Raw genomic sequence first — 25698 nt, forward strand, 5'->3', positions numbered from 1 at the left:
AGGGTATGCTCAGACGTGAGTCCCTTGCTCACTTTGCCACTGGATTCAAGCAAGCCTGGCTGAAGACGGCTGAAACGCCAGAAACCGGTCCTAGGAAGCTTGTTTCCGGTCCAGGGAAGACATGGCTTGGCAGTTTGGGCTGGACTGTTCCCATGAGGCACAGGGTCAGACTGATTTGCATATGGCCATGTCTGAACTGGGGTGGCAGAGTGGGCTAAAGAACGGTGATGGATTAAACCCAGATCAGTTGACTGGTGGTGAGTGCTTGCAATGTTTATCACTCTGTCCATCATTTCCTTTGGTTTTTGCTAGGGTTGCCATCTGGCCAGTTTTATACCGGCAGAACCGATATTTTAATGTTCTGGCCAATACAAACATTACAAAAATCACCTAAAGCCGGTATTTTTCTCCTAATCAGTACATACTTTAAACAGTAATTGTTAGAAGAAAACACTTTAAAATGTGGTCTATAGCTGTCCTAATGGCTCCAGATGGGTAATTAAAGTAAAAAAAAAATCAGAAATGACACAGAAAAAACTCTAGTGGAGCTTCACTGGCTGCCAGTAAATAAGAGGATAGACTTTAAGGCACTGTGCATCGCCTATAAGACCCTACATGGAGATGGCCCTGATTGTTTTACAGATAAACTAACTAGATATACTACTGCTAGAACACTTAGATCATCCTCAGCAGTCAACCTTACAGTGCCTAAGGTTAGAAGATTGTTGGGGGGGGGGGGGTAGAAGCTTCATTTATGGTACAACCAAATGATGGAATGCTCTACCCCTCAACTTAAAGACCAGCTCTTCCCTGTTAATCTTTATGAGGAACCTTAAGACCTGGCTTTTTAATCTTTAGCCTCTGCCTTTATGGCCATAAACATGTTCTGCTATGCTACCAGCGCCAAGACGCACTAGAGCATTTGAGCACTTTATTAAATTTATTTTCATTTCATTTAATTCAAAACAAATATCAAAGGCTTCACGTGAGTGCCTTTGCAGAATATTAAAACGTGAACAGATTCTGGTATTTTTCTCTGGTAAAGGTGCCAACCTTAACCTTGCCCCCTTCTCCGAATGGGGTGTAACAATGCTGGGCTATTGTAGTCAGAAATATTGTCTAACAAATATTTTTCCATAAATACCGTTTATAAAAATACTGTACCACCGTGTGCAGATTTTCTTGCATTAACCCCAATTGAGCCATATTTTTGTAAATGATATTTAGGACACAATATTTATGCCGGCTAATATTCTGACTCCAATATTCTGATCCCACTCTGTAGTGACCGACTTAACAAGTCACTCGTTTTAACCACCAGCAGCTCCTCGTTATTCCTCCACAGGTATTTATTACAAAGCGACCTTCAAGTCTATATTAGAGTAAACATAGACTGCCGGATTCGGGCAAACTAAAGCACAATTCAAATATGTGTACTGTATGCAGAAATATCAAATGTTTATTTGGTGTATACATTTGAATTAGATACAGGTGATGCAAGCAGCTAAGTTGGCTAGATAGACAGAGATAACATGTTTCCAGTCCTGGCTTTCTACTTAACATGGTGGTGAATTGGAAAATGAAGGCCCAGGACTTGTTATAGGTGGTTGTCAAAAGTACATGGGCGATCTGACATGTGCTAGTCATAGTAAAAGGGAGATGCTGAATGGCAGAGATACATATATGATTGTACCAAAGAGGCCAATGATTGTTTCATAGAGGTATTCACTGCATTCAATGTAACAAAAACGAGAAATGGATAGGCTGAAAATTGAAATCCGTTATCACCCAGCAGAGAGGCCAAGGATAGAAGGGGGATCCATGCTCTGCTGCTGACTTGACTGGCTTTGACTGGAAATGGGATACTCATTGGCTGAACCAGCACCAATTATGCATTCATGTGGTTATCCATCTCTACCTTTGTCCCTCTGTCTGTCTATCAACTGCTTGCTTCTTTTGTTACCGGGAGCTGATATTTCAATACTGCTTCAAAACCGACCCCCAGCCTTTCGGGGAAATCCCTGATGCCCTGTACAGCCTGTTGGGCCCTGCGTGCTTTGTCAGTGGGGACGCAGGCTGCCAGAGATAAGCCAAAAGGAACAAAAAGGCAATCTCTCATCTTCTTCACAGTTGTTTTATGACCTCCGAACATGGCCAGGACGTTCCTAGAACAAACACGGACAGGACATTCCCAGAACGTCTTTGTTTTTCCGAATGTCTGCTTTGATAGGGAGACTGTCTTACGTAAGGGGCAGTGTCTGTAAAGGAGAGATTCATGGGCAAGCTTTGCTGTTTTGATCGGCACACAGACAGTTCTTAGAAGGGTAAACAGTGCCAGGCAGTACAGTGGGAAAAATCAATGGGGAAATTATTTACCACACCACATGTGATGATGCAGCATTTGCAGCACAAGCATCGTACTGCCAGTGACAGCAAGGAAGGACTGACATTTTGCAGTTTTCAGTCCACATCCATCACCTACACCACCCGCTGCCAGTCAACTCTCCCCAGCCTTCTTTCACCCCCAACTGCCCAAATATCTCCCATTGCCCTAAATAAACGAACATTGGCAAAGCCAATAGGTCTCGCTTTCTTGAACTAGTGGATTTCCCAAAACTGTAAAGTATCAGCAAAAAAACAAAAAAAAAAAAGGTGCAGTGATGCAGCTAGTCATTCCCTAGGCATCCATACATGATAAGTTATGCGTGTGCATGTGTGACCATGCATACGCGGGCCTATGGACTGATGCGAGTCCCATTTTCTTTTTCCTTATTTACCATTCTAAAATGGTGGATGACCTGTAGATCGGTAAATAAAAAATATATATATTTTATTTGCGAGAAAGAAGTTCTAGGGCACTGGCCTGCCTGGGCAGAAAATGGCAGCTGACAGGAACTCCCAAAAAGTTTAAATTAGAAAGAAATATCTAAATAGCTGCAATGAGTAAGGGAGCAAACAATGAACGAGTGAGGAGTGGACTGAAGGCGGGAGTGGGACAAGCAAAAAGTGTGTAGGGGCGATGTAACTGTGGAAGTGGGCAAAAGCACTTTTTGGAATGCAGAGTGACCCAGCAGCATGTGGCTGCTGGGCCCTTAAAAAGTGTTGTTATATCAAAACATACATTTCAAGGTCTGAGATAGGCAGGAGAGCAACAGCGAAGCTGGTGAGGGGAGAGAAGAGGACACGATGGGGGACAGCCATGTGAGAGGGTAAGCAGCACACAAGAGAAAGCACAAAGCACATGCACTCTTATGAAGTTCTTAATGAAAAAGAAAAAAGTCGTTTCCTAAATATGAGTAGTGAAATAATAGTTAATCAAAAAAATATTGAAGAAGCAGTACACTGTGGTAGGGACAAATACAAGAAAATGAAAGCAAGCAAATCAATCGGAAACAAGCAAATGAGAGTGACAATAAAGGGATCCAATGGAAAGTCAGAAGTGGGCTCTAAGCCTACTGTACATTTTTGGTATTGTCCAAATCAGGTGTTTTGAAAACAGACAGCTAAAAACTCTGCCAGGTGAGATCTAAAAACAACAGTACTAGGTAAAATGTACACCGACGTACATTGACCCCATTCCCTAAAACGTCCTTAAAAATAAATATGCTCTCTCTAGCAGTCATTGGAAGAATACATTTGAAATGACTTTAGGGATTCAATGAAAATATATTGCTAATTAAATGGAAATTAGGGTATATTTAATAGAAACTTATTGAACATAATGGCAGCTTATATTTGGTGTAGTAGTAACTTCATTCTTGATTAAGAACATGTTTATGTTTTACTGACAAAGGCCCTTTATTTACTTTTAAATATTGCATCACCTTGCATAGACTCAAACAAGCATTGGCATAGCCAATAGGTCTCGCCTTGCGATTGGCTTTTGTAATGTTTTTAAGTTGTGTTGAAGAGCTATATAGCACCACTCTACAGTTACTCTATAGGACCACTTACAGCCCTACTCTACAGTACCACTTAACAGCATCAATCTAAAGCACCACTCTACAGCACCACTCTACAGTATCACTCTATAGCACCACTGTGCAGCACCATTCTACAGTACCACTCCACAATACCACTCTACAGCACCACTTTATAGCACCACTGCACAGTACCACTCCACAACACAACTATACAGCACCACTCTACAGTACTACTCCACAACACAGCTCTACAGTACCACTTTACAGCACCACTTACAGCACCAATATACAGCACTACTGTACCACCCCACAGCACCACTCTACAGCACCACTGTACAGCAGCACTTTACACCACCACTCTACAGCACCACTCTAGAGCACCGCTCCACAGCACCACTTTATAGCACCATTTCACAGCACCACTCTATGACACCACTGTGCAGCACCACTCTACAGCACCACTGTACAGCACCACTCTACAGTACCACTCCACAGTACTACGCCACAACACCACTCTACGGCACCATTTTACAGCACAACTCTACAGCACCAATCTACAGCACTACTCTACAGCATTACTGTAGAGCACCACTCAACAGCACCACTCTACGGTACTACTCTACAGCACTACTCTACAGCACCACTCTAGAGCACCACTCTAGAGCACCATTATAAAGCACCACTCTATAGCACCATTATAAAGCACCATTCTATAGCACCACTCTACAGCACCACTCTACAGCACCACTCCACAGCACCACTCCACAGCACCACTCCACAGCACCACTCCACAGCACCACTCCACAGCACCACTCCACAGCACCACTCCACAGCACCACTCCACAGCACCACTCCACAGCACCACTCCACAGCACCACTCCACAGCACCACTCCACAGCACCACTCCACAGCACCACTCCACAGCACCACTCCACCACACCACGACACCACTCTAGTACTACTCCACAACACCACTCTACAGCGCCATTTTACAACACCACTCTAGAGCACCAATCTACAGCACTACTCTACAGTACCACTCTACAGCACTACTCTACAGCACCACTTTATAGCACCACTGAACAGCACCACTCTACAGCACCACTCTACAGCACTACTCTACAGCACCACTTTAGAGCACCAGTCAACAGCACCACTCTACAGCACCACTCTACAGCACTACTCTATAGCACCATTTTACAGTACCACTCTATAGCACCATTATTCGGCACCATTCTACAGCACCACTCCACAGCATCACTCTACAGCACCACTCTACAGCACCACTTTACTGCACCACTCTACAGCACTACTCTACAGTACCACTTTACAGCACCAATCTAAACCACAACTCTACAGCACCTCTGTATAGTACCACTGTATAGCACCAGTCTGCAGCACCGCTCTACAGCACCACTTTATAGCACCATTTTACAGAACCACTCTATACCACCACTCTACAGTACCACTGTACAGCACCACTGTACAGCACCACTGTATAGCACCAGAGGGACACAAAAATGCATGGCAAAACTTCCCTGTGGGGAGGGCTTCAAATTGTAAAAATAAAAGCAAGTGTACAAATTAAAGCACTACATAAACGTTTGGGAACGCTTTACATGAACACCAGTTATGTTACAACGACATACTTGGTAGGTACGGCAAGATTCTGAAAGTTGCCCGCAACAACAGGCAGCTGAGTAACAGCAGAGTGCGCGAGAAAAGCCAGTAGAGGGTAGGTCTGGGGCAGAGTTACTGACTTTAGTGCCGAAGCAGAGCGCGCCCTGGAGCTAATCTATGGTGTTAGATAGGGCTGGGGCAGTCACTGACTTCAGCGCTGAAGCAGAGCACGCCCTGGAGCCATTCCACTGTGTTTTTATTTGTTACAGCAACTGTGCACCATAGGGACACAAATATGTATGGCAAAACTTTCCCGTGAGGAGGGCTTCAAATTGTAAAAATAAAAGTGGCTGTACAAATTAAAGCAGTACAGAAACGTTTGGGAACGCTTTACATGAGCACTGGTTATGTTACAACGTCATATTTATTACTTGGTAGGTATGGCAAGATTTAGAAAGTTGCGCGCTGATTGGTCATGGCCTGAAAAGAGTAAACATTTTGTGACAATGTAGGCAGAGTTGGAAAAAGAATAAAGCCACTGTGTTTCAAAAGGGGAGTTTGAGCTGTCAGTGCACCTATGCAGCTAATGTTCATTCAATGAGTCATTTTTTTAATGTAAGGGTGTTATATACACAAACCTACCCATAGGGTGCAAGAACACTTTACAGAGCATTCCTTTTTTGTCTCTGTACCTATTTATATGTGTATCGATGTTCTGGTGTATACCTATATACCTAAACATTGCAGTACCCTTGTTTCTGTACACCCATACTACGTACCTTTGTTTCTCTACACCTTTGCTTCTGCCTATGGCTGCTTATACTTCTTTACCTTTTCATTTATAGGGCTGCGTCTCTCTACATCAATGTCTCTGTGCTACTGTATAAACCTGTCCCCTTAAGATTCCTGATAAGCCGAGGAGTAGGATTCGGTAATCAAAGGCTGGAATAATCCCCTTACCGCTGATGGCGCCTAGTGAGAAAATCTTTGCTGGCCCCCTCCCAAAAATCTCCATCTCCATCTTGATTAATTCCCTCACTACCAATCACCACCAGTGCTCCTCACCTGTCCATAAACCAGTGACGTAACGTAACTTGAGGTAGGACCCCTGCAAAGTACATATTGGGGGGGGGCATGCTCCAGACACAATGAGAAGTTCTCAGCTGCTGCCCGTCCACAGCGCCAGGGGGGGGGGGGGGGGGGGTAGGGTGACCAGGTGTCCCGGATTTGCCAGGACGGTCCCGGTTTTTCACCAGCTATCCCGGCAGATTTCAGGAAATTTAGCTAAGTACCGGGCTTTAGAGAGGGTCGAATGAAAACTGCGGGAGGAGCGTTTTTATGTTTTACAAAGCAGGGATAGTTAGTAGTTGTTTCACATTAATCAATGTAATCAACAGGCAAGCTACTGGGTTTAAAAATGTATGTTCTTATTGCCTGTTCTGTAATTCTCTGCTGATGAAAGCTGTCATTCTGTGCATTTGCTTGAAGTACAATTGTATTCCTTTTTCTATTTTTGTGAAATGTCCCGTTTTTTAGGTCTCGCCTGAGCCAGCGCTTTAGCGCTGCTCTCGCGAGAGCTTTTGTAAAAGGGGGATCTGGAAGTGCAAACCAGTGCTTTCAGGCCACCAACTACAGTGCATGTGCGCCGGGCGCGCGCACCATTTGGCAGCCTGCGTGATCATTTCGCGGCCGCTTTGATGTTCTCAGTGAGCCGCGCGGCCACTGAGAACATCAAAGCGGCCGCGAAATGATTACTTTCACTTTGCGTGCCTTCTTTCGCTGTTCTGCCGTTGCTGCCTGGTGAGCACTTGTTAGACCTGTGGGTGATGAGCACGGGCAGGACCCGACCCCCTGCATACAGGCAAGAATGCTGCCGCGCACAGAAGCATGTCTCCTTGTGTAAGGTAAATGGTGCTTATGTAAAGCTCTCCAATACCTTCGAGTCGAGTTCGCGCTATATAAAACTACAAAAAGATAAAAATAATAATGATTCAAGTCATACAGCGACAGAAAGCCTCTCAGGTCCAATCCTTTGACTTCACGGTGCTTTTTGCATGGATTCTCCCCCCCGGGGGCCTGTGATGTCCATGCACTTAGCAGAGTCAAAGTGCACTTGTCTAGATGTCAGATCCCATTCCACCCCTCACTTCCTCCTCTCCGGGACAGCAGCAGATGTGCGCCGGGCAGCCAGACGGACCATATGGCGACACGTGCCCCCAGGGACGCAGGAGCCCTCCACCCTTCTCAGCACTCTGAGGGGCGAGAGCGGGGCAGGAGGCAGCCCTCGGTGTCACTGGAAGATGGGCTGTGGTTTCTTCCTCCGGGTGCGCGAGAGACAGATGTCATTAAAGATGTCTTCAGCGAGCATAGATCACGATGCAAGCTCCCGTCTGATTAGGTTATAAATCAACCCACGAGGAAAGCTCTTAATAACTCACATGCCACATCCTTCGCTCTAGATTTTGAAATATCACACGCCTCTCTGAAAACAATGAGAACTTTTATGCTTTCGAAACAGAACTGCGCTTTTAAAATTATGAACCTTCCGATGAAGTCAGAATATTAAAACCGGAGAAGAATTAATGTCTGATGAAATGAAAACGGTGACAATTTCAGTATTTCACAAAATAACTCTGAAACTTTAACCCACAAAACTGAGAAAGATATATATGTATGTAAATATTTATATATAACAAGCATTGGCATAGCCAATAGGTCTCGCTTTTGGGACCTTATAAGTGTTTAGCTATGCAACAGTTGCATAACTTAATACTTATAAGGTCCCAAAAGCGAGACCTATTGGCTATGCCAATGCTTGTTGGCTTTAAAATTCTGGTCATCCTAAGAGGGGGGCCCCTGGAGTTCTGACCCTCTTGAAATGCCAGAGCTGTGGTGTTTTTTTTCTGAGTCACTGTAATAGACCCTCTCTCAGATGCATTTCATTTGTTTTATTGGGCACCTCACAGAAGGTTCCGCTAGACTGAATATGGGCGGTGAGGTTACCACTAGGACTTTGGAAGCGTACTCGCTTTAGGTTATGAAGGCTGTGCAGAGGAACGGGGGAAGGGGTAACTGGCCCACTGAATTGAGTGACGGGACAGGAGGCACGGGATGGATTCAATCACACGACACAGAAACGGGGAACAGTGAAGATAGATTTCTTATTACAAAATTAGTACTGGTATTAACTAGGACAGATTTGACACACACTACATCAGAAGACAGCCCCGAAGATGTCGTGGGGGAATCCCTATACAACAAAACACGTGTTGGCTGGGCATGAGAAGAAAGGAAGGCAGCCGCTGCAGGTAAGAGCGGTGGGGCCACCTGGGGAGAGATTTCAAGAGATGACCACAAGGGAACATTAAATAAATAATTAATTTCCCCTCGTGGTTGTCTCTCAAAAACCTTCAGAGCCGCCTCACTGCGCTTACCTGCAGCAGCCGCGGCTGAAGAAAAAAAAGCTAAAGAAAGAAGAATCATTGTTTACTAACTGTCCGCGCAATTTGTGGTATCACATAGCGTGTGCTCAAGGGTTGTGTGTTTATATTCAAAGTATGGCCCGGGGGCCGCATACGGCCCTCCTGAACTTTACATGCAGACCCCTAGGCTGCTGTTCACCGAACTCCGCACTAACATTAAAAAGAAGTTAAATATACAGGAAACCTTAATTTAAAGGTTAATTGAAGTTTGATAAAAGTAAGTAAATGCTTTGCTTCCCCTGGCATCGATGCACACCTCATCAGATCACAGATCAAACTTTGCGGCCCTTGAGGAAATATTTTAGCCTATGCCATGCAGTTTGCAAGCAGCTTTTTGATAACAGTTCATAGTGCACTCTGCTACAGTAGATTTGTAACTTATGAACTTCATGTAAGAAAAGAATCTCTATGACAAAAGCAGTAACCTACTGAGATAGCCACATAAAATGAAGTTCGGTGATATGCATACAAAACGTACTTTGCAGCTGGCATATTAACCCTCTGAGCTACTTTCTAATGAGTTGAACCTAGGTAAAACTCCGATCTTTCTCCAGCAGGAACATCGATCACCAGTTACCTTGAAAGTTTTATTGTTGCTTGAAAACTGCAGGACGCACAAGGAACTCTGCAGTAGGTACTTTTTAAAACCGTGTTATTTATTCTGAACACAGCGCTTCCCGAAGTCAGCGCCTGGTGCGGCTGCACCGGTCGCACCACCCTAAAAGCCGCCCTTCCCATACCTACCGTCTCGTTTGCGATTTTGAGGGACCAGACGTTGTAGAGGTAGCGATGGCCCTCGTTGAAGAGCTCCACCGACCGATTCAAGGATGTTGCTGCCACGGGGGTCATCGTGACTTCATCCACCGGCATCCGAGCCTCATCTGTGCGGACCCAGCTCACCAGAAAGGTAAGCCAGATGGGGGCGAGTATTCTTTTCATTTTCTGCGACTGAATTCTAGAGTCCAAGTCCTGGACAGACTATTTATTTACTGGTATAGCTGTGCGTCTCGATTTCTGTTAATGGACACTCGACTTTTCAAGGTGGGCGTGGTCTGAGCGGTGTGCTCAGTGGGCAAACTGCAGCATGTTGATTATCTGGGAGCAAAGCCCGCCCTCGGAGTCTATTGGAAGAGCTCGCCACTCAGAGACGGAGGATTATTCTCGTTGGATTATGTTGTGTCCTTTACAGGCCCCTTTCCACAAACAGGGACAGCGTTTCAGTCGATCTAAATTTGCGCCGATTGAAAATTTGAAATTACAAAAAGATGTTTCCTGGCTGCTGTCTGTGCGTTGCTAACGTCTTTAGCTTCCTTGCACGCAACGTCGCCACGTTTGGCAGCGTGAGTGTGAGCACGCTTCCTAGCAGATTGCAGTCTCTTGCCGCAGAGTTGTGCGCCACAAATGTGAACATGACGTCATGATGTCTCTCCCAAAATAACAATGAACACCATTATCAACTAGATGTGGCTTTGCATGAATGAAGCGTTGGAATCTGTATTATAGTATTTTAGAATCCCTTTAACGGGGAAATATTTTGTGCAATTCAGTTTTTATGCTTTCGGTCATGAATTTGGTTCTCTTTTTTCCAACCACCGTCCAGTGTTGACATTAGTAGGCCATGCACCACCTTGCACTGTATCCCATGGTTGGCTGACAGGCTCTCTTTCTTGTACAAACTGTATAACGGGACATGCTGGGCATCTTTTGACTGGCAGAGTGCAGGTAAGGTGTTTCTCAATACCCTACCAGCAAGCATTGGTGGTGATGGGTACCTGGTGGGCGAGTGGGGAGGCATCTCGTATGTCCTGGGAACGGAAGCACGAAAAGTGCACACACAGAATCGACATTTTGTTCAGTGCAGATTCCTAGTGCCTTCTGAGATGTATGTACGTACCCATGAATCGCTTCACCTCACCTCTGGCGCGCGCTCACCCAGGGAGATTTGCGCTGGATGTTAAGCTGTGCAGATAGTTCTCCAATTCTTGTCAGTTGAAGCTCTATTTAAAGATGCTTGAAACATACTGCATTGTGGGACAACCTTAAAATCAAGTTATTTTTATTCACCTTTGTCACATAGAACACTACGCGCACACACATATTGATCGCTTCATGTTTCTTGCAAAGAAAGGAAGCACTTTTGGGGGGCGTTTTGTGCACCGAAACCATCCGGCTAAAATGGAACAGAATGAGTCCCCAACATTCCTGGGGCTCACACGGGCCTTCTCCCCTCAGAAAGGGGATGGTGCTTGTACACTCTTGCCAGGAGACGCCAAGGGGGTGAGAAAGAAAACTTTGGGAAGTTTGAAGAAGAAGGGAAGAACATAAGCGTGGAGGGAAGAAACCACCAAGGGAAAGACAAATTATGAGTCTAAGCGTGTTGGAAAGGATCCCAAACTGGCACCCAACTTCAAACAAGCATTGGCATAGCCAATAGGTCTCGCCTCTGGGACCTTATAAGTGTTTAGCCAGAGATATTTGGAAAGAAAGTGTGTGTGTGTGTGTGTGTGCTTGAGCGAGAGATAGAGGAAGTGAGAGAAAGAAGGAGTGAAATTGAGAGGGAAACAGATAGTGCGTGTTACAAAGAGAGCGACCACAGGAGGGATGAAAAGAAATAGAGGATGAGTTCCTGGGTGATGGCTAGACAGAAACAGAGAGATGGCAGAAGACTAGATACAGAGATAAAAAAAAGAGCAGCCAAGAGACAAGGGGAAATGGTGAGAGGAAGAGTGGAAAGAGATAAACAGAGGAGCAGAGAAAGAAGAAAAAAAAGGGTGACAGAGGAAGTGCGAAAGGGAGATAAACTAATATATAGGAAAGGCAAAATGAGTAGAAAATAGATGAAAACTAGCGCCCATAATTCGGCTAGAAGCTTCGTGGCCCTTCAGATGCAACACAACCTTCCCATGGGCGTGTCACAATCCCACTGTGCTCCGCAAGTAAATGGATATAGTGTGAGGGGAGCATAATGTACAACAGAGAAATAACGTACCACCCCGGTCCCACTGGACCCTTCAGCTGAACCAGTCGGCGCTGTGTGAAAGGAAAAGGAACGAAAATATGGAAGGGAAGCATGAAAACAGAAGAAAGAAAACACCTTAAGTACGGGGAAGAATTAACTCGGAGGAAGAAGAAAAGAAAATGTCTCAGGACCGCGCTATTAATGTGGCTTAAGCGCTATGCAAAAATAACAACAGTGTGACGTGAAATTGTTTAAACTGCTAAGAGAGGCATGAGAGAATTTCAGGGGGGCTTGCATTTTGCACATCGTCCAGGTGTTCCCCAGTCATGTGCGACATGCAGCCAGGCCAGGAACCACGCACCAGCTGTTTTCAGGAACTTGTAGCTTAATTTTGAAAAGCGTAAATGGAGCTCACAAATCCGTGCGAGTGCAGGGATGTGAGCTAAAAACCCATGCCCAGTTGACGGTGCCACCCGCCACGGGGTAACTTGGCAGGTATACCGGTGAGGGGGGCGGGAGTCCTTAGGGCCATAAGAGACAGTCCGGCAGTCCCAGGGTGCATCAGGTGTGTTCTGATAGGTGTGAGTGGCGCGCACTGTGTTCTCTTGGGAGTGGAGAGAGTGCTGCGGGAGAGATGTAAGTGCGCAGAGAAAGTCCGGGTTCGAGAGACACGCTCTGTCATGAACACTCTCCTCTCTCTCATGGATAGGGCGTGTCTGCTTCCCAGGATCGTTCGCCCTGTCCCTTACCCCCAACCAGTGCTTTTAATGGGGAAAAAAAAGTGCAGGTACTCATTAATTTAAGCAGTGAATGGAGGAGGGGCAATTGTGGGTGGGGCTAGAGGCGGAGCTTGGAGGCAGACATTTAATAGGAGCCACATTTTCTTGGTGCCAATTGTGCTTGATAATACAGAAATATTTCTGCTATCTGTAGAGTATTTGGTTTTTCCTCCCATGTGCAAAAGGTTACGTTATTATTGTGGGAATGTCATACCAATGCAGATTGTCTCTGAGCCTATGCACATATGAAACATAAAAGTAATGAATGTTCTTATTGTGCACAACAACAGCTATTGTAGGCAATTTGACTAAGAAATCTGGATAACAATAGGCCGATTCCTTTTGGCTTCCATTCTTTAGGGTACGCCTTCCACCGTGCATCTTTACATCCATTTCTTCTCTGTTACCTCCTCCACTTTTCACACAGTAAGCATCAAACCTGAAGTGACAGAACCAACCCAAACGAAAAGGAACATTTTCATTCTGGTCTTCAACACAATGCAGACTACAATACTGTCTCAATCATCTATTATACAGCAGGCACCCACTACGGTCAATCAAAAACATCCACAGCTCCTACAATTGAAGCATGAGGCACCTAATGTGAGCAGTGGGCAAGTGAATTGATTACAGGGATCTAGAGTGGTGACACGTGATCAACGGCTTATATAAATGGCTGAGATGAACGCAATGGGATGAGTTGAACTAGCATATGCAAATGTAAAATGAATTAAATGAACAACGAGAGGCACCAAGTTAAGCAAGGCAAGCACAGGGCAAATGTGCCTTGAACTGGCTGGGTTAGGTGAGAATTGTGAGGAGAAAAAGGATGGATCAGTTAAGGCAGGTTGAAATCAAACATGGTTTGTCAATATAGAGTGGAAGAGCCAAGCACATCTTGCATGATGTAAGCAACGGTTGGCAATGAAACTACAGGATGGGTGAGTCAAGCACAGGCGAGCACATGGTGGTCTAGATGATGACTGGTTGAGTAAAGCAAGTAATCTGGGTCTGTGAGAGAGGGAAGTACAGCTTGCATAAAGCAAACAGAATATGTGCAAGGCATGTAAAGGCTGGATAACTCCAGCACATTGTAGGTACAGTGGGCACCTAAAGGTCAGGAGACCATGGGATTTTAAAGAAAATTTTGTACATAGACCAGGCCTCCTGGGCATTGGAGAGATGCAAAAGAGATGTTAGTACAAAATACAGGCGTAGACATTGGGAAAAACATTTTGGTTTCAGAAAAAAGCTTCAAATGGAAGGTGCAAAAAACAAAGGAGGTTCCACCCCTGCTTCTCTTCTTTCCAAAATAATGGATCACCAACAAAAGACTTTAAGCGAGGTCTGGACTTTATGTGCAGTCTGGACTTTATGCGCAGCCTGACTTCCTCAAACAACAGAGACTCTGACTGTAATAGTGGCCCAGAATGCAAAGGCTGTGTTGATATTCACTAAATGTAATTAAAGCTTTGCTTTACTGCAATATGAAACACAGGCAAACTCACCTCTGTGACTTGATACCTCTCATCGAAAAACAAACAAATTAAAGAGGCCATCTAATGAATACTGTCACACTGGATCTCAAAACCCCGTCTTGACATCAAACATTCTATAGTAATTTTTTTAGAGAGATGCTGGCCTGGGCTAAGAGAACTGTATTTTTTCTTATACTGGAGAGTCCTTTAAGGAGTATGAGGGCATCAGTTTTTCAAAAATAGGACAACACCACACTTAATGCATAATCACACCTTTTCAAGATCACCTATGGTGTGAGTGGCTCAGTAAAGACAAAATATTTTTTTTAAAGGGTTTCAGGAAGTGCCAGAATGTGAGGAGGTTACACCTGGACACAATCACACTAGTCATAAACATTAAAGAAAGTACGTATCATGAGAGTGCTTTATTTTGAAGACCATTCTTTTTCAAGCCACTCATTTCCCTTTGTTTTTCGTGGCCATCTTCTTCTGTGTCTCAAAATCCATGAGATTTTATTCAACACCTCTTTTTCAGTGCCAAGGAAACCTGTTTATTATCCACAGTCTGATGAACCCCTAGCATCCATGCTTCAACACCCCCTAACCTCTTGCTTTCTCACCTGCAGTATTAATTGACTGCCTGCTCTCCCACGCCTGGAGGATCTTTATGTTATGTTATGTTCTTTCTTTATTTTTTCAATCAAAAAAAGTCTTTATTACGATTATTCATCTTAAAAGACATATATGTACAGCTAAAAGAATGTGAATTTTCCATGACCATAATTAATTATCATAAAGTTTAAAAGTCTTACACAGCTAATACAACACTTTAAAAAAATAATTTTAAAATGGCCATTAAAATTACCTCTAAAAAACATAAAAACAGCAAGCTACTATAGTCCACCATTTCTTTCACGAATAGCCCAAGACCAGCTAAGGAATTTGGCTACCCCTATAATAGTTATTTCATTATCGCCATTTTTCAATAACCTTTTGGCAATCAGGGCAGAGGTCGTGCCAAGAGTTCTGCTCAGGGGTTTAAGCCACGCGCTCCTAGCTGAATGATAAGCAGGGCAAACATAGAGAAGGTGGTTAACACTTTCTATGCTGTTAGGGCAAAATGGACACCTGTCTCCCTTACCAGTTTTCCATTTGCTGGTAAATTCCCTAAGTGGGAGTGTTCCTACCCGAAACTGATGGTACAACCTACAGTCTCTAGGTTTTGTAATTAGGTCCCAATAAGATTCTAAGGATGGTTCATCTTTTAAATCCCAGAAATCTCTAGTCAGTGGAGAGCATACCAGAGTAGTGTATCTCCTGAATTTTATTAAGCTCCAGTATGCTACTCTAAATTCCGCTTTTGATGGAAAGACAGCCGCCTCCGGAGATTCCCACAAATCCCTCATCCCCATATCAATAAGTAGGGTTTTGATAGTTTTTAGCCATGTAATTTTGTTTGAGTGGTCCAACCCCCTTACTTCAGACAGAGCCTTTGCAAATTGGTGCAGTTCGGGAGTAGACCATAGCCTTCTCCAGAAGGACAACATTCTAAACGTGCAATATCCTCAATCGGATTGCAACCAAGATCGAACAAAAGGGGAATTCGTGGAGATGAACGTGGGAGGCCCACAATTGATCTTAGAAATTTATTTTGGGCCAGAACTAAAGCAGACAAATTGCTGCAACCCCAGATCTCAGCACCATATAAAATAGCTGGGACTATTTTCAGGGCGTACAGCTTGACAGCTGGAGCCACTGGCTTGGTTCGAGAGAGCCTATGCTCCCTCAATAAGGCTCCTGCTAACTGTGAGTGTTTTAATGCAAGGAGCTTCACCTGAGGAGTCCAGCTCAACTTTTCACCGAGGGTAATACCTAGGTAGGTAAAGACTTTGGCCTGCTCCAAGAGCTTCCCGCTCATGAAAACTCTAGCCGAAACAGCCCCAGCCCCATGGAGAACCATAAATTTGGTTTTCTCCACATTGACCTCTAGCTCATGTTCGCTGCAAAACACCTCAAAGCGAGACAGGTCCCGCTGCATACCCTGCCGCGTTTTGGATAATATCAGGGTATCGTCAGCGAACATGAGCAGGGGCACCCTTTGGCCTGCCAACTTAGGAGCATCAGTGGGGTAGTTGTCAAAATACTTTACAACCCCATTTATAAAAAGGGAAAACAGGGTTGGGGCCAGAACACACCCCTGGCGAACTCCTTTCTCTACTTTAAATCTTTCAGTGACCTCTCCTGGTTTCCCCCAACGTACCTGGGCATAATTGGAATTGTGAAGCTTAATCACAAAATCCACTAGTTCCTTAGGCATCCCTAACCCTAGTAAAACATCCCAGAGTTTAGATCTGGGGACAAGGTCAAATGCGGATTTTAAGTCCACAAATGCTGCGAAAATTAGCCCCTTGCCCAAAAGCACCTCCTTCCAATAAAGTAAAACGAACCTAAACACCTGGTCCAGTGTTCCCATATGGGCCCGAAATCCTACTTGGAGAACAGATAGAATATTCTTTTCATCCATCCAGCTTTGGATCCTTCCCAAGATAACACGTGCAGTGATCTTTTGCAAGGCATCGATAAGGCTAATGGCCTATAATTGCCAGCGATCCCCCTTTTTATAAATCGGGATTATTTCCGCACCTGACCAGGAGTTGGGGAATGGAGTTCCCCCCGCCAATGAGTTCATCAAGTTCGTTATATAAGGGACCCAAAGATCGCCATCCTGCTTAAATAGGTCCGCTGGGATACAATCAGGTCCGGGTGCCTTACCACTCGGAATATTCTTCAGAACTGACTCAACCTCCTTGGCACTGAACCGTAGAGGAGAATCTACGGAAAGGAATGGAACAGATGAGACCCTCTTCGAGCCCTGCTGGTATTGGGCTTCAAAGTGGGCAACCCAGTGGTGGGGGTCCACGTTATTATTTGGGATTATCGACCTTTGCCCATTCCCCCATTTAATTAAATCCCAAAATTGGGTCATGTTCCTACCTTTACATGCTCTCAGCAGGTCCTTCCAACGTTCCTCGTCCCACTCTCTTTTAGCCTGTCTTAAGGTGGATTTATACAGGACCCGGGCCTGTTTGATTACAGGGTGATTCCTAGATTTAATAGCGGTCAAAAGGGCTTTGTGAGTAGACCTACATAGCTCATTATACCAAGAATTGGGTTCAGATTTTTGATTGACCCTCATAGGCTTTGAATTAATGAAATAAATCTTCAGCCTACTAATGAGCTCCATGTGAATCAATGGCAACTTAACGTTGAGAATCTCCTGTGAGCTACACTCTTTGAGCTCTCCTAGGGCTTTGGAAACCAGGGCCCTAATTTCTAACAGCTTTGATTCGTCAAGTGCTACCTTAGCCGATTTGACCCTTCTCAAGTCATTGCCCATCATTAACGGGGCATAACAACTTGCTGTATTCCCAACAGCGGTGGGGCCAAAGCCTTGAATATCCATAGTAAGAACCAAAGGGTTATGATCGCTTTCAGGGCGGGTTTGTACTTCCATGTCTAGCACAATGTGCCAAATTTCCAATTTTACCAGGATATAATCAGTCCTGCTTTTGGAGCGACCGTTGTCAAAAGTCGCTGCACCCAAGACGTCGGACTTGGTCCTACCATTAGCAGCCCTAAGGCCCCATTCCAGGCACACCCCTTTAACCTGGAGCGCTACCTCAGTCCATTTCTTTATAGGTTGTAGATCCAACTGTGGCACGCCCCAGAGAGCATCCTCCTCCTCACTAAATCTACCATCTTCACTATCTAGGGGCTCAAAACAGGTGTTAAAATCCCCCATGATAATCAAGTTGTTATTAAAAGGACCCTCAGCTAAAACGGTCTCAAGTGCTGCAATAACCTGTGAGCTCTTACCACCCGCTTGGCCCCTGGCATCAATATTGAGCAAGAATAAGTTAGGGCCACTCTGAGATCTAACTCTAGTTGCCAAGATGTCCGGGTTATCAAGGGGGATCTCGTCTACTGTAACCCCCTCTGTTTGCCTCACCAAAAATGTCAGGCCCCCCACCGGTCTCCCCTATGTCCCCTAATTGCGGGTTTCGAGAAGTTCAGGTAGCCCACGTGGAAGATGTTCCCCACTGCCCAAGTTTCTTGAAAGGCCCAGATGTCCACTCCATTAATAAATGTTGGCCAGTCTGCTAGACCGGCCTTAGATTCAAGGCCAGCAATATTCCATGAGGCCATAACCAAGGATTTCCTCAATACTGGGTTTAACAGGCACCCAGGCAGGGCTGATAACTCTACTAAAGAGCAGCCTGAGGTCGTTGTGATCAGGGGGGGGGGACCCGAATTTGGGCGACTGACTCTGTTAGATTGGCCTGGTAGGCTGCAGGGGGCTCTCCATTAATTCCGGTACCACCCTCCACAAAACACCCTGGAGCGCCCCACCCCTGTCAATCTATTTCTTCTAGAGTTATGTTATTATAACTTATAGAGCGCACGATTACCTTACGGTGTCCTGGCGCTAAGCATTGATAACCTGCGCTAACAAGAAACTAAAACTGAGAGAAGAACCATGTTTTGAGACTTTTCCTAAAGAAACTGAAATCCGAGGAGTTTCTTAGCACAAAAGGGAGTTTGTTCCAGATTTTAGACGCACTGTAAACCAAACTTCTACCTCCCCAGTTAACTTTTTTAAAGCAAGGTGTTTTCACTAGCTTCGACCCAGTAGATCTAAGAGTTCTACAGGGAATGTACCAGAAGAACTTATTCTTTAGAAACACAGGACCTGTCCCATTCAAAGCTCTAAACACTATGCACAAGGCCTTAAAGCGAGCTCTCAAGTGGACAGGGAGCCAATGCAGCTTCTTAAGTTCGCCTTTGACTGACACAGTCCTGGGAGTCCGGGTCAACAGTCTGGCTGCAGCATTTTGAATAACCTGCAGCCTATTTTGATGTTGTACTTGCATATTAACATAAAGACTGTTACAGTAGTCAAGGCGTGATAATATAAGTGCAGTCACCACCGTTCTGAGACACCCCTCAGATAGATATGACCTGATTTTTCTGATCATTCTAAGTACCATAGAACATCCAGACGTCACCTTGTTCACCTGGTCGCCCATGTTGAGTTTGTCATCTACCACCACACCCAGATTTTTAGCTTTCCTGCTTGGTGTAGGGCAGAGACCAAGCATGTCAGGCCACCAGTCAGGTGTCCACATCAGAGGATTATTGCCGAATCTCAGAACCTCTGTTTTAGCTGAATTTAGCTTAAGACAATTTGCCGACATCCACCTAGAAATGGATCCCATGCAATCTGAGAAACGTGCGCCTGTTTCCTTTTCAGCTCCCTCCGTCACAGACAACACAATTTGTGTGTCGTCTGCGTAGGAGGTGAGCTGAAACCCAAACGATCTAATAATACCAGCCAGGGGTGCCACATAGATATTAAAAAGTGTAGGGCTAAGAGATAAGCCCTGCGGCACCCCACATGGCAAGGAAAAAGGTTCAGAAATATCGCCATTTAGTTCAACTATTTGTGATCTATCCTTAAGAAAGGAGTAGAGCAAATTCCATGCTCGTCCTCCTATCCCGATCTCTGATAACCGATTGAGCAATACCTTGTGGTGAACGGTATCAAAGGCCGCAGATAGGTCTAATAGGATCAGCATCGCGTTCCCTCCCTTGTCCATCACCTCTCTGATCTCCTCGGTGGACTTGCGAAGCGCCAGCTCAGTACTGTGATGGGCTCTAAAGCCATATTGAGAGTGATCCAACGAGTTATTTGCCTGAAGAAAATCACTAAATTGTCTATTAATAGCTTTTTCTAGCATTTTGGCTGGTAGGGGAAGTCTGGAGATAGGACGGTAGTTAGTTGGATCCTTAGGGTCCAAAGACTGTTTTTTTTAATAGAGGAAGCACTGAGGCTTTTTTCCAAGAGCTAGGAAAGGTTCCCAGAAGAAATATGTCATTAAACAGAGGTGTCAGAGCCCTACAGGTAATATCTGCAATCTGCGCAATAATCCATGTAGGACAAGGATCACTAGGGGCACCTGATTTTATATTATTCAGAAGTTTCACAGTGTCCTCTATATCCAAAGGAAAAAAATGATCCAAAGTGCTAACCGGCGGAAGAGAAATTTTAGTTGTGAGATTATTTTGATTGTTATCAATCAATTCGGACAGGGAAAAAAAACTTGTTTCCACTTTTGACTGGAAGAATGCCGCAACAGTATTACAGAAGTCAGGGGCAACAGGATCATTTGGCGTCCTGGGGTTTGACAGTTTAATAACTGTTTTAAACAGCTCCTTCGTGTCAGATTTAGCTTTCGTAATTTGTAACGAAAAGTATTCTTTCTTTGCTAACATGAGGGAATGTTTGTAATTAGAAATCGTTAGTTTAAATTCTATTTTATCCGCCGTGGCATAATTCTTCCGCCATAGTCTTTCGACCTGTTTACATAGTAATTTCTTTTCCCTAAGCTCTCCTGAATACCAAGGAGCAGTGGGTGTGGCCCTTTTCGGTATCCATGTTTTGGGAGGTGCTAATTTGAGACACACATCACTTATCCAGCTGTTGTACAAACATGATACTGTTTCGGGGTCATGTGAAGCTGTGTACATTGAATCAATAAGGGAGGATTCCAGATGTTTGACATCTATTTTACCCCAGGCCCTGGTCGTGATCTCCTTCTTTTGTTTGGAGTCAATATGACCTCTCCTAGCACACTTAAGTTCGAAAGTAACTAAGAAGTGGTCAGACCAGATAATCGGGAGGACGGAGATATTGCCTAAATCACAATTATTAGAAAATATCCCATCTAGGGTATGTCCTTTCGTATGAGTAGGGGAGGAGACCAATTGTTCAAGGCCTCCTAGAGCCATAATATTATTAAGTCTGGCTGTATCCGGGTCTTCCGATTTTTTCAAATGAAAATTGAAGTCTCCAAGCACAACAAATGTTTGTTGGCTCAATCCTTCTTCTAAAATCATACTCAACGAGTTCAAAAAATCATTCTTCCCTCCAGGAGGACGATAAATTAAAATCCCATTAAAAGGCTTATAGAGAGCTGAAAAAATCTTAAAAGACAGAGCCTCACATCCTTGATCGTAAACAGGTAGGAAATGTTGTGTTCTGTGGGTCATCTGCCTCTCACCCTCAGTCTGCCAAACCATGTAGTATGGACTTATGCTGCTGGTTCACACAGACTCGACTGGACTCCATTAGGTGGTTGTGAGCTTGTCTTCCCAGACTAAACATGTTTATACACACATATTCACCCATCACATAAAAAAACTCACACATATTCACGACCACTCACACACAATTTGATTCATATCATTAGCTTGCACATTTACCTCATGTTAATAGCCAGAAAACCTGAACTTGAACTGGCCCTTCTGAACCTATGGTGGACACTCAAAAGTCAGAAAAAGCGATATTCATGCACACAATAAAAGGCATGCAAACATGAGACGAGGTTGCAGATTACAAATCTGATGATGAAGTTAATTTTTTAATGGGCAACTAAACTAAAGACATTCAACCCTGAGCTTAAGGGCAGAGGAATGTAATTAATTTTTGGTAGGTGGTTATCATTGATGTTTGTAGAGTACTCGCTGCCCAAAGGGGGCCTTTTAGTATTTTCAAATCTTTTTATACTACTAAGGATTAAACCCACAACTGTAGAATCAGTTTTTCCTCAAAACCTCAAGTCTGTCGAAATGACTCCATCCCAAAGTTCTGTTAGAGAAATATGTAGTGGATTCCCAGTTTTCTTGCTTTAGCGCACTCTGCCCCTCGAAAAGTCAATGGAACAATTGGAGCATGCACATCACTTAACCAGTTTAATACTGCAGTTGGGACGAGTATGTGGGCTGTCTGCCTGCCCTACAATGGACTGCCCAGCTGAATGATAAACCCCCAATATATGGTAGCAGCAGCGTCGGATTGGGATCATAATTCGGCCTGGGCACCAACGAAAAAGTCACCCACATTCCCGGATCACGCCTGTTCCTGAAACAGCAAATCTCACTGGGCTCATTTTTAGATAGTTTTTTGATAAATTATGTATTTTAAAGCTCATAGATCCAGAAATATCGGTGAAAACTAGCAGCACTACATTTTGGCCAGACGGGCGAGATGAAATAGAGTGGCTGCAACTCCTGATCTGGCTAAGTTTGATACTGGCCGTTTTTTTTTTACTGGCATTACCAGTATTCGAATGTCCTTGCTGGTATAAAAATGAAGAAAATCACCTAAAGCTGGTACTTTCTCCTCTGATCGATATACACTTTAAAGTTTACACAGTAAACATAAGATGAAAGCAGTTTAAAATGTGGTGTATAGCTGCTTTAATGACCCGTGACTGGTAGTTGAAACTAAAAAAGGAAGAAAAGCCATGTTGAAGAAATACAAACTTTTGTATCATTGTATAAATAATCTGCTTTCATTATTATGTTGCAGCCTTTGCAGACTCTGAAACCATGAGCAAACAGAAGATTCTTTTTTTATTGTACTTTTATTTATGTAAGGTGAACTAGGCACAAGGGCAGAGATTACATGAGCACCAGTTACATTACAGAAAATCAAATACATTTTTATTTTAGACATTGGACAATTAAGTCATTTGCCCAGAATCACAGGATGTTGAGCTGAAGCTGGGACTCAAACCTATTTCTTTAGTTCCTTATTCAGCTATGCAAACATAAACCCCCCACCAAGGCCTGAAAGACACTGGAGCAAAGGTGCTAACAACAGGCCCCCAGCGAGGCCAAATGACTTACTATTGCTTCAGGGCGCTAGCCTGGATGGGGAGCAGTGAAGAAAAGCAGAGAGCCCCTTAGGCACCAACCCATCTGTCCGACTACCCAATCCAATGCTGGGTAGCGTGTAATACACTGCCCCCAAACCTCCCTGCAGACTGGTGCTGAGAGGTGCATTCATCTCTGGAGTCACGCTCTAAGTAAATTAGATTGTGGGGTAGCGGATAGGTTCAGAGTCCCACACCTACAGTGTGATTGACTGGGCAGGGTCTGATTGGACCCTTCACTTTCATTCACAGAGGGCCGCAGGGCATCCACAACCCTGAACAGCCCTTAAGTGATGCAAATGAGCCGCTGCGGGATGCTCAGCAGCGGCTCCATTCAAAGGTGTACACTGCTCCTCCCTCCAATCTGCCTTCTCTTTTTCAGCAGCAGTTGAGCAGAGCACTTTCTACACAGCTGCACAGTCCCCAGTGCCATCGAGCCTGCCCTGCCTGACTTTCCCCTAAGAGTACTGGTACTCTCCTTGGCCAAGGAAAAGTTCCGGTACTCAAAGGGAGAAAATAAAAAAGTGGCGGTACTCCGTACTGGTGAGTACCGGCCCATTTAAAGCACTGCCCCCGACGACAGGTGCCCGTGGTAAAGAGTAGAATGCGGGTGATGGACACAGATGGGGGAGGGGGAATGTTTGTGATAAAGTGTGCTTAGTGGGGGGGGCAGGGCATCTCGGAGTGGACAGAGGCTGTCTGTGGTAGGCAGGGAGAGCGCCCCCACAGGCAGAAGGTGTGTCCGCGGTAGACAGGGTGAACTATCCGGGAAAGTAGACACGCCCTATCCGTGATAGAGAGAAGAGTGTTCATGACAGAGCGTGTGTCCGCAAAAGACAGGGAGAGTACACCGAACAGGCATGGAGCTCCTCCATGACAGGGAAAGCGTCCCTGGTGGTGAGGGAGCATTCAGGGACTGATGGGGATCATGTCCAGGGCAAAGTGTGTCAGTGGTAGACAGTGAGTGTCTGTGGTAAAAAGGGAGGGAGAGGGTCCTTGGTGGTGAGTGTGTTAGTAGTATGGAGGGGGTAAGAGGGTCCATGGTGAAGAGAGTGTTCGATGTATGGATGAGGTGGGGTGGGGGAGTCTGTGGTGAAGCGTGTGTCCATGGAAGAGAGTCCTGGCAGGCAGGGTACTCCAAGAAGAGAATAGAGTGCCCTTAGAAGGGTGTATAGCCAGGAAGGGAGCCCTCTCGGGTCACATTGAGACAGTGTGGTAAATATTTCATTACCGGTACTATTTTTTATGCGGTAAAGTCTATGAGGAATAACTCAGTAAATATAAGAGGCAGAATCCGTGGTATTAGAGGTTTAAAAAGGCTTTATTCCTATACAAAGGAATGTAATTCGAATTACAGGCTTCTGTTCCATCACCACGAAAGTTCAGGAAGGAAGGGCATACATTATTGACAGGTAATCATTTTTATAAGAATTACATTATAGTGTAACAGATGCAGGAGGCGTAACAGCTGATAAGAGAGATAAAATATGCATACGTAACCAAAGAAGGCGTAAACATGGGTGTAACTAAAATACGTCATTAAACATGATGTCACAAATGGGTGGATCCATAAGAGAATCCTGCAATGTCAGCAGAAATATTTGGCAGAGATGCGTGCGCAGCCGCATGACGTGTGATTGACGTGCAACTAGAGGGTGAAGGGGACTTGACATTTAGCTCTACATGTGGAGACAGAAGTCTGGGGTTCATGTCAACCTAATCCCAAATCATATCTAATATCCTATGTTTAAAGAACTGTGTTATCCAAAAGGAAAGGTCTCTTCGGACGGAATCTATTCTATACTGACTGTTAGTGCGTGTACGGGCGTCTAAGTGTCTACATGAGATGCGAGGGGGCAAGAATCTTCCATGGTAACGGGGCTATGAATTACTTGCACGAGGACAGTGAGGCCTGGCCCCTTGCACGGTAGCTGGAGGAATGTTTACCTAAACTACTAGACAGGAATGCATCGGATGAGGAGCGAAGCAGATAATCTTGAAGGTGAAATACAGTTTTTGGCAGGCAACTGGCTGGATCAGGCACCGTTAGCCGCGCAGGGAGTAGGACAAAGTTCATGGATACAGATGCAGGCTCAGACTGGAGCTTTCAGAGGCAGAAGGCAGGAAAAGGCTTGATGACAGAATTCAGGGCCTACTCGCCTGGATCTGTAAAATGTGGAGAGTGAACCACATAAAGTCGGTGGCCTTTCATACTTAGGAATGGAGTATCTGACCCATTCATGGCGGATCTGAAAGAGGACATGTTGACGGTGGACGCACATGTATTTGCGTCTTCAAAACTGGAACTGGAGGGAACATACATGTACTTATGGCATGCACATGGAGCCGTTGGGGTCTACGATAGGGGACATAACTGATCACAAAATTCATATTTCCTCATTCCCTCCTTGTCCCCTACGGACCCTCAGGAGATATCGATCTTCATCAATCCATCGATCTGTTCATATAGCATCATTTGTTCTTCTTTCTTCTTCCGGGATCTTGAATGAAAACTTGGAGGTGGGATACACGATGTGGCACACAGACCACAAATCGCTGGCCCACATTGTAGACATAAGCAGCAACTGAATAGTATGAGAAAGCCAATACCTAGGAAGGATAGTATTCTCCATCCCCAGGCTGACAACACGCCCCAGAACCAACCGGACCAAGTCCAGGT

At 44.8% G+C, this 25698-nt stretch overlaps 1 protein-coding gene across 1 annotated transcript in view; it reads right to left on the bottom strand.

Moving 5' to 3' along the window:
* Positions 1-9982, bottom strand: part of LOC146796187 (uncharacterized) — a 245859-nt gene extending 235877 nt beyond the window's left edge. Inside the window, exon 1 of the mRNA XM_085628613.1 lies at positions 9770-9982. Coding sequence (XP_085484739.1) covers positions 9770-9964 — 195 coding nt within the window. The 5' untranslated portion in view covers positions 9965-9982. The remainder of the gene's footprint in view (positions 1-9769) is intronic.
* Between the last annotated feature and the right edge of the window lie 15716 nt (positions 9983-25698).

This window comes from Triturus cristatus, chromosome 10 (assembly GCF_964204655.1).
Source record: "Triturus cristatus chromosome 10, aTriCri1.1, whole genome shotgun sequence".
NCBI lineage: Eukaryota > Metazoa > Chordata > Amphibia > Caudata > Salamandridae > Triturus > Triturus cristatus.